The 11,175-nt window shown below is 30.6% G+C and overlaps 1 protein-coding gene across 1 annotated transcript in view; it reads right to left on the bottom strand.

The window, feature by feature from the left end:
* The window catches only part of LOC106686361 (acid sphingomyelinase-like phosphodiesterase 3b), a 483,558-nt gene that overhangs the window by 22,935 nt on the left and 449,448 nt on the right, over window positions 1-11,175 (bottom strand). Inside the window, exon 8 of the mRNA XM_014429614.2 lies at window positions 1,071-1,257. Within this exon, the coding sequence (XP_014285100.1) occupies window positions 1,071-1,257 (187 nt within the window). The remainder of the gene's footprint in view (window positions 1-1,070; window positions 1,258-11,175) is intronic.

Genomic DNA, 11,175 nt, shown 5'->3' with positions numbered 1-11,175 from the left:
ATATATAAGTATAACCATTTACGGCCTTGACCTTTCCTCATCCGTTGCTCTGCCCTCTGGAATTCTATTCCCTCCTTCATTCGCTGCTCCAATACCCTTCAAATCCCGTTTTTTTAATCACCTACTGTCCATCCAATTCCCGTAGAATAACAATTAAAAGGTTTAAACAAAATTATAAATTGATAGAAAGATAGATATACAAGTAGGGGTGTATGAAAAAAAAAAGAAACTAGATATACATATACTACCAAATATAAAACTACCAGATATACATCTACCTACCATATGTATGTATTCAATTGCTTATTTCGTCAGGGGGATACGAAAAAAAGATAGATGCAATGTAACATAAACGGTATTAGATGTTTTCAATCTTTCTATAGATTCAGTAGATGTTATCAGAATATACTTTAAAATTTATAATTTGTTAGAGAATTTATTTTTGTTTTCTTATTTATTTATTATTATTTCTTATCTTTGATGTTTCGATTTTATTTTGTAATAATTTTAAAAATGTATGTAAATAATAATTTATCCTTTTATTAATTATTTTAATTTATTTTTTTTAATTTTGCATCATGATGTAAGGCACTTGTCAATCTCCTTGTTAATACTTGTAAAATTATCCAAAGGGGAATACTCCCAGAATAAATATATAATAATTATTATTATTATATGGTTGCACAATCCAAAATATTCAAGTAGTTTGTGAATAAAGTAATTTTCATGTATATTAATTCGTAACCCAATTCTTCAAAATAAAAACTAAAAATTGTATTTTAATTAACAAAATTTCTTAATTAAAGCCTATACATAATATTCTGACGTTTTGGCCATTTTATGTATCGGTCGGTTTTGTTACGTCCTTAGTTTTATGACAAACCTATGAATTCGGCTTTAAATATCGTTCACCCTTGCATGTTCGTCCATGGGACCTATAAATGATATTGCAGACATTCCAGATCTGGAGGTGACACATATCTGTCTGTCATTCCATCTTCAGATTTTATGCGGGTTCATTACTTGGTAAAAGAATATTATTTTTTTACTTAGTAGAAAGATAGGCTCACCAGTGGCTCCATAGACAATCCTGAAGGTATCCGAGTGGAGATGTCCGAAGAACTGTCCTGTTATTATCTTGGCGTGCTTGGAAATGAGGCTGATGTAGCGAGAGTTGTGTGGTTCGGCTAGAGAGAGTCTGGCAGGGGCTCCTTGCCGTTCGTCGTAGCCCGGGGCGATGTGCCCCACGAGGTAGATCTGAAACAAAAGAGGCCCCATTTATTGAGTGGTCATAAAAAATCAACATAGCTATTAATAAAAGGTTTTACAGAGTATTGTTAAATCACTTAAATTTGAGAAATAAGACAATGTATTTACGATTGTTAAAATAAATTCGATTTACTTTTAATCAAAATCAGATCAATCACTTTACATCATACAAATCATTTCATGACAAATTACCTTCATACCAATAGACTTGTGTACCAACACATAATAGAATAGATCCGACAACTCGTACTAAGGACCAAAAAGGAGCTGGATGAGCGATGTCCTGAGTTAGATTATGAAATAAACTTAACCTAGGAGAAGGTACCAATGGGTACCGGTTTCAATCATGGCACTCTACCATTTTTGTAATTTTGCAAGATATCACATTTTCTGGCTGTCTTCAATCTGAAGATAGGTGTAAATTAAACCCAATAAAAAAAAAAAAATACATATGTAACTTAAGTATCAGCGAAAGCAAAATATCAAGGAATAAGATCTGACACGCTTGAACTGCTGTAAAATACTGGCTTAATTGGTTTCAGTACATCTCTTTATATACATTCAATCAGCTGATTCCCTCAGTCAGCTGATATCGAAGTAACAGCTGATTCAGACCGTAACTTATATATATATATATATATATATATATATATATATATCCCAGGAGTTGGAACAATGTCAATTTTCGTAATCGTTGGATATATGAGGGTTTCTTTTCCTTTATGCGACTTATAAAATATACAAAAATATATAGAAAAAATAATAAACAGTTCAGATATTATAAAAATATCTGTAACAATATATAATAGTGGAGGTGCCTCATAAGTCCTCGGATTGTTTTTTCCTTACAAATAATGAACCAGTTTCCTAATAAACTTTAAGTAAAGTAAAGATCTTTCGAGCCTTTGACTGTCAAACTCCCCGATGTAGTTCTACAAATTCGGGCGAAACGCCTCTTTTTACCGGCCATTTTCTTCATAATAAACATTTTTTTATTAACTTCTTCGTAACGTTTTAGTCTTATTTGATTGACCATTTTAAAACATATTTTTCTTTACTTCAATCACATTGTTAAAATGTAGTTTCATATATACAGTTCTTGGACTTATACATACAATACAATATACTTATACATAACTATACAACCTTTTTTTCCCTCCTCTAATTCTCAACTGTATTTTTCATTTGGACTTTGTTTGCATGTTTATCCTGCTCCTAACTATCCTTCCATCGGTCCTACAGCCAACCCGTGGACAAGTTAATACACAATATTATTACAAACAATTTACAGCCATTATCATTATACACTATTTCTTGCTATTGTCTAGCACACATAGTACAAATAACACATGCTAAATCTAGCTAGCCGATCTAGAAATCATAGGAAATCATCTTCTCTCTCTTTTATTTCCTTTACCAAGGCATAAAATAAACCCATTTGTACAGGATGTAGCGCAAATTTGGAGGTCATCATTAGTCTCCGTCCATCTGTAACATGTGACCATTTCTTGGAAGTTCTTCACAGATGTTGAGGATCTGATCCTCCTTCCTGGTGGTAATTCCTAAATTTCATATCTTCCCTCCCTTTTTCCTCCTAATTCCTATGGATTCCAATTTGATAGGTTCTCTCAAGCTCCTCCTTCGGCTAGCTAAGCATATCTGATACCAAAACATAAAGTAACCCAGCCTTAGGCAATTGCTTCGTAATTTGTAAGAATTATGTTTCAATGTTGATGTAACATTTTATTTTATTTATTAAATAAATCAAAATTGCATCTTTGTATAGTCTCAACACTTTTTATTACATTTGTTTATATGGTAGTGATAGTGTGGATAAATTGAAAATTAAAATTTTTTTAAATATATATGAATTTTTAAAAAATAGGTAACTAAACATAAGCTTAGGTAAGCTTATTAATAATAAATATGACTCTCTAATAATTGACTTTTTCATAGGGTGTGTTTGACTTATAATTAATGAACTGGGCAGAATAGTCTACAAAACAATTTTTAAATTTTGATGTGAGGTGAAAATTTATATTGAAGGTATGTTATATTATTAGTGATAATGTTGTTGTTATAAATATTACAAATGAATGTGTAATATAAGCTATTAAATATTTAGATTGTTCTTGAGGATGGCTGGAATGGCGGATACGTTGGACTATTAATGTAATAAAAAGCGTTGATACTATACAAGGATACAATTTTGATTTATTTAATAAATAATTACCAGTCTCAAGAAATTGAAAAAATTTATTTTATTTTATAATATAATTAAATCTTCATGCCTTTACTGTCATATGAATTGTTAAATCATACCGTCCTGGATATTCATGTACGTTCTATTGCCCTGTCCAAGGCATTTTAATTATTAATTTCTATATAAGAAAGATGCTGGTTTTCTTTTAGAGCCAAATAGTTCGCTGATTAAAAAATTCCTGGCTGAAACAAACTAAATTAATAACTGTCTCTCTTTTTTTTTATCTTTATTACGCATAAATTATAAACATTTGTCGTAATTTCAACATTTTTAGTTCATATAATACATACAGCCAATAAACGATCCATACTTGTAAACGACAAGGATTTCATCGATTTCAGTTCAAATATAATTGTGTGACATAAATAGTCATCGAAATGACTGATTAAATTGCAATAATCGCCAAAACATTATTCATCGCTAAGCCCATGGATAAAACACGAATTGTGGACCGAGACGTTAGTGGGAGCATTGTGATAGATCCGTTCTTGTGTGTTTATTATTATTGAATACACAGTAATATTGGTTTCATGTCTTTAAAATTTTTTTACTCATCCCATCCGGTAATAAATTTAATTTTGCAATCACAGATTCGATACTTAGGACTCCATCTTGACAAAAGACTTACTTGGAATCCACACACAAGACTGAAACTGCTCGTAGATTCCGATTGCTACAACACTTACTTGACAAACGCTCTAAACTTCCCATTCACTACAAAAAATTAGTATACACTACAATAATCAGACTAATTTGGACATATGGAATTGAGCTCTGGGGCTCCACCAAACCATCAAATTCTTCCCGCATCCAATCGTTACAATCCAAAATCCTACGTAAAATCCTTGATGGTCCTTATTACGTCACAAATAAACTCATTCATAAAGACCTTAACATCCCATTCGTTGCAGATTTGACCCAAAACAGATATGCGTCTTTTTATTCCCAACTCCTTAACCATCCTAACCCATTAATTCTTAATCTTTCATCCTTAACAATCCCTGATAATCCTCCGAGGCGTCTGAAAAGATGATGGCCACGGGACCTTCTAGTTTAAATTAATGTTTGAAGTACCACCAATGGGTGGTTTCTTCCCAAGATTTTCAAGTGTATATGAAACATACAACATATTTACCTATTGTATTATTTTGTACAGTTGTAAATTACAATAAATAAATAATTAAAAAAAAAATTTGAAACCAACATTAATTCGGGGAATGGCTGAGTCATATTTTCCATTTTCTTTTAAATAAATCTAGTCTGAGACGGGATGGTGGGGGCTAGAGGCCAAACAGTTTCAGGATGTTCCTCTTCTTGATAGGCGTCTTCGGATTCAATGCAGTGTCAGCCCGTGTACTAGGACTTGAAGAGGGTTAGACTACTTTATTTATTTCACATAAGATATAGTATTATTATTAACACACACAATTTTGATCCAAATATACTTTCAACTTTTATTTTCAGAAATTCTCCAACGTTTCGGCTCTCAGGCTATTATCAAGGAGACAACCTATAAATTTTTTTCTTTTTATATTAATTACATTATTTCCTTAACAGCATACTAATATTTTTGACTACACCTTAAATATTGATGTCTTATTCTTTAAAAAAATGTCTGCAGGCTAATTGTCCATATAATATCTTTAAAATAAATTAAATATTTAATAATATCATAACAATTTCAAATAATGTTTTAAATTGATTATTTACTTACATAACTTTTTATATTTTAAATCTAAAACTTTTTCACATAAATAATTTTCTCTTTTTTTACTTATAAACATCATTTAAAACAGAACCTACCTTCAACAGTTTAGGACTCTGTTATCACCTTAACATTATAATATTTTTTTTACATTAATACACGTTAATTTTAATTTATTTGCTTATAACTTATCATTTCTTAAATCCATAATTACTGTATTTTTATATATGAATATGGATGTAAAAAAAAAATATATACATATATATAATAAAAATACAGTAATAATGGATTTAAGAAAAAATAAAATTTTATGCAGCAAGAACATTTGTTTTTTCTTTTTTCAAAATTTGAATTTGAATGAAAATTTAAATTTCATTTAAATTTGATGAATTTCATATTTTAATTATTCTTGAAAATTTAAACAATACCCGAATGATCAGAAAAACATATAAGTAATAATTTTACTTATTTTATTCAACTCTATACCATTACACGAATACAAAAAAAAAATATTTACCCATAATTAAACTTATAAAAATGGTTATAGTGTTATATTTCGAAATAATTATTTTTAAAAATTAATAATTTATCATTAAATAACCTAATAATAATAATTTTTATAAGTATTGAAAACGATAACATTAACTACGTATTTTTTAGGCGTATTTAATTATCGCACTAAGAGATATGACATCAATATCTAGAGGTCGAAACGTCCTGGGTTATCAAAAAAACCTTGGCCATGTATCTTATTCGGCAACATCCAAATTATTGTTTGACATTAAAATAATAATACTAAATATTTCTATAAATTTATCAGGTTTAAAATGGTTTGCTTTGTCTTTTCAAGAAAATTTATTAATTTAAAATAAGATAATTCGATATTTTGTTCTTTCAAAAATGTGTAAGAACGGTTTTTGACAGATTTTTGGATGACAGACATGATGGAAAGCTAACACTGTTTTAATCGAAATATTTAAATGTGCATTAAACATACTTCCAAGTTATTCATATCAATAATTTAACTAGTAATTACCTTTTATAACATAATTAAAAGTTAAAAATAAACCAAATTTTAAATTATCCATATCAACAGAATTTTTTATTATTATCAGTATAGTACAGATAGAAAACAATATGAAAAATTGGGTTAGTTTTCCCAAATCATGATAACGTCATAGTGATCGGATTTCGGCTTCGCATACTCCATCATGGGAAGTTCCACCCTAATTTTAGCTAGGCTCCGAAGTGCCAATCATTGAGTTACAGAATTGAAACCGCAGTGTGCCTTAAGATAAATATTAATTTGTTTGAAGGGAGATGATACAGAGGCAATGACATATGTACAAAACTATATACAACTTGTCTCCTGAATTCTCTTTCGACAGCTCTTTAGAATCTAGTATAAGGAGATATTTATGTGAAAGAAGAGAAGGTTAAGAGTAGAGGTAAGAAGATATGGACTCGTTGGAAAGAGGTGTTGGTTGAAGGAGATTTGAAAATAAGGGCAAAGGCAAGCGACAGACATAGCGCTCCCTGAAATCAGTTTATCGATGTGAAAACCGGCCTTAACTATAATGAAAAGAATTCTCTACAAGGCCAGGCGGTCAAACAAGAAGTGTAGACGTTACGAGAGGCGCACTATACTCCGTAATGAATACAAGTCCAAAGTCAAGAAACGGGGGCTCTGGGACGAATTTACTATCGAAGAGTCCAAGAAAAACCTGAATGGCACTTGGAAAACTGACCCACCAACAGATGTTAGTCATTCTCAAGCATGATGATGCCCAGACAGCAAACCTCAAAGAGGCGGTCAACATCTCTAACACCACCCTATACACACCAGGTACGGATTATTGCCAACTGTGAGGCATGCATGATCATCGTATTGCAGTGGTTATACATTATGTTAATCGTGCTTCAGGAGAATACCATGGACACGTGAGTCCTAAAGAATAGTAACGCTTACATTGAAAATAAGAGGCTTTTGGGAATATAATATGATTGCCTGAATAGGTGATATTTTTCAAGACGTTGGTGGAATACCGATTGGATACTCCTCTACATGGGAAAGGACAGAAATAAGCAGATCCCTAAACATCATAGAGCCATATATTTCCTCCCCGTGAAGGGAAATGTTCCTTACAGGTCTATCCATTATGACCAGCCATTGTCCAGTTCTTAATTGGTATTGATATGTTGTGTAAACATTATGAATAAAAATGCATATTTATGTTAATTGGTCTTGTACATCGTTAGTTACAAATAAATCCATTCAGTGCTATCTTCAAATGTTTATATTTTTTTTAAAATTCATGACCCAGGTTTACTATTGTTCACAGGAGAAGGATGCATTGCACTTGGTGGGGGCCAAGGAACTTGCAGATTGCTTTCTGCATGTGACACGGTTGGGGACTAAAGGACCAACAAACCTCCGGTGTGCGGCTACGGTCCTGGATTTTTTTTACTTTCTGAACCCATCTTCTGTTGTTCAAACGCTAAGGTCGAGGTGGGACAGATATTACAAAAAGGTAAGAATCCTCAACGGAACAAATCACCTAACAAAAACAGAAAAGAATGTATGATACTTTTCTTTCGGAATTAACAAAATTTAATTTCATTTATTAAAATATAACAACGATTTGTCACTAATTGAATTAAAAGAAAATAATGCGCCCATTGGTAGGTCACTGATAAGAAAGGTATAAGAACTAATTGTATAACGTATTCATTCAGAAATTATACATTTATGATAAATAATTAATGTTAGATAATTCGTAACTTATTTTAGCCTAAACAATCATGAAATCAATGATTGGAAAATAAACACTTATTATAAAATAATTGTTTATCATACCATGCATGTCTTATTTATTTCAATTAGTTATACCCAAGAAAATAATCTTTAAAATATACGTCTGCAGCCTTACAGCCATCAAATAAAAAATGCAGTGTAAAAATTAAATTTTAATAAGTTCGCTCAATATTTCATGCAGTCTTCATTATATTATAAATATTTTTAAAAATGTCGATTTAGCACTATTTGGACAAAAATGTTGGTATTAGAAAAAAAAACTTAGGAACCAGTTATTATTTTTTCATTTATTAATTTTCATATTCAAATTTGACTTTGAAAATTTCACGATCATTGTCAATAATATATCGGTCAGAGTATTCGTTCGGTACATATTGCAAAACATACTGACTCATTGGCGCTAGTTGCGTTACGTTCATTAGAGGACTATTATAGTTTATTTGCTCAGATAATGAGTGATTGTTTCATTTTCAAAAAGTTGAAGTTTTCTTTGAAAATTTATTGATTACAAAATGAAATTTAATTACAATTAGTTAAGACTAACTAACGCTAAAATGGTAACACTAATTCTTAATTTTCTGTAATTAGCATGTGCTGGTATTGACGGTTTATGCAGACTTTTATTGTTAGCAGAACAGGTAAGACTACTTAGTATAGTACTACAGTAGGATCCCGCTTATCCGGCCTCTGGTTCACTGATGGTAAAAAGAATAAAATAAATAAATAACTTGCTGAGGGAAATACCAAGTTCAGTAAAATGAAACTGACTTTGTGGCTACTAATTATGATTTGAAGGTTTTTCTAGCTCAACCAGGTCCCCACTAGGATAAGCGAGGTTCTAATCTATTAAAATTCAATATAAAGTTTGTTCCAATTTACGAATTAATTAAGTTTCTATAATACTTACCGAATAAACAGAACAAATTATTATTATTTATACAAAAAGTTGCTTATTGATTCAGATTATCCGTTAAACAAGAAAACTCCCGGAAAAATTACAAAACCTCTTGAATATCCAAAATTGTTAGATTGCCGTCATGGAATAATAGCTTGTGTTGACATAAATTAAAGAGTAAACTATAATCCAAATTCAAAAAAATAAACAGCTATTCTTGTTTTTAAAACAATTCTTAGGCCACTGCTGATGTATGGCTGTGAAGTCTGGGGTGCGGCATCCTTCACGAAAATCAAAAAATTACAATCTTTTGAAAATAAAGTCCTAAGAGTTGCAGTGGATGCTCCTTGGATTTTTAGAAACAGCCAATTGCAAGGAGACATACAAATAGAGACAATAAAGGATTACATAAAAAAAAGTTTCATGAAGCCATTTACCGACAGTTAAAGGAGCAGTGACCTACAACTTGGGAAACTCAACCACAACCCGAAGACTGAAGCCCAGGCTGCTGTAGTACATCCTGTTATATTGCTATATTTACAAGTTCTGTTATAGTCACTCTAAAATTATTCATTTTCTTTTTTTCCCATTAGAAGTAAATTATTTATTTCGTTAAATCCATAAATGTCATTGTTTTTGTTATTAACTTTACTTTTATCTTTTATTAGAAATTATTATTTTAATCTATTTATTATATCTTATTTTTTTCTATTTATAACATTGTATATAGCTATGGGTGTCTTTTGTATGAGACTATACCCCCCATAATCAACTGTTAAAAAAAAATGTACCTCTTACATTAACCATGACCCAACAAGACCCACCTAGCCGACCTGGTATTAAAAAAAAAATACTAAAAAGGAAAAATATAAATAATATAAACGCTTTAATGTTAAAAAATTAAAACCTAAAGATTCACCCACATAAATTCAACTCTTATATAACCATTACTCTAATAATAATTATTACATCAAATTTTCGCTAGGTTCTAATTCTATTGAAAAGTATTTCACAAATATTTTCAATGTGGTTATGGGAATGAATAAGGTATGGGCTCGTTTCATGGATAGGCAACGTCTTAGCAAATTGATATTCAAACATTGAATCAAAATCGGAAAAATTCTAAATTAGGAAATCGGGTTTTCCAATTGTACAAATAGCATGAAAAAGTAGTTTAGCCACAAAAGTTTTAAATGCAATCAGAAGTTTGCTAAAAGAGTCTTCATGCTGGTTAGCTAAATGATTATTTCCGTTTGGGCTATGATTATTTCTGTTAAAACATTAATAATAACTTTTATGTAATATTTAATATGAATGGAGATTGGGATTTATAAGAGAGGTGTAATAGTTTTTTTTCTCTTTTTTTTATAACAATGAAACCATTTTCTTTCCTCATTTATATCATGACCTTTGAGTCGCTTTATATTGGTTTGTGAAGCGGAATCTTCAGCACGTCCTGGATAAGAGCGTTGTGGCATTACATCGTTAGAGATTAAATCTCTATAATTTTGGTGAGACGGTGACCGGAATAGAAATATCGGACAACCATGTGTTCTGCCTGGAGTAAACCCAAAGGCTACGTGGGGTTCGAACTAAATTTTATTTTAATATCACTTTTATATTCCTTTGTGCAGCAATGTAAATTTATTTAATACGTATTGTGTGTTGTTCCAAGGGCTCAACCCATATTTCGTTCCCAGACGACAATCCACTCATTGTTACACTTATCCTATGAATCCAAAAGAAAAGAACCAATCAAATGGTTTGGGGACTTAAATCATAATATTTGAAGTATTTATGATCATAATATTTGCAGTATTACTATCGTTGCTCGAATCAAAGCCAAGTTTCGGATTGTCAACATTGAGTCCTAACTCTTAATTTATTTTTTTACGGTATTTTTAAATAGTAATATAAGATAAAATTAGTATTATAGGGACTCTGGGGGTGCAAAAAGGGAATATCAACTTAAGCGTTTACTAAAACATATTTTATCTCTGTATGCTAGGTCAGTCACTACATTTTATTACAATGCAGTGTAATCATATGGTATAGTGGCGTAATAATATGCTAATCTATTTATTATCAGATTTAGAATAATAAAAAAATTTTTTTTTTTTTTAAATTTGTTAATTAGATTTATTTATTGATAGATATTACAATCTGCCACACAGTTGTGGGCAATAGGTAATATTGATAAATGATCTCATACATACTAAAATAAAAAA

The sequence above is a fragment of the Halyomorpha halys genome, unplaced genomic scaffold (genome assembly GCF_000696795.3).
Source record: "Halyomorpha halys isolate HHAL.00 unplaced genomic scaffold, Hhal_1.1 Scaffold812.1, whole genome shotgun sequence".
Classification (NCBI taxonomy): Eukaryota; Metazoa; Arthropoda; class Insecta; order Hemiptera; family Pentatomidae; genus Halyomorpha; species Halyomorpha halys.
Note: the sequence above shows the minus strand (reverse complement) of the source record. Positions and strands in the feature narration are given on the sequence as shown.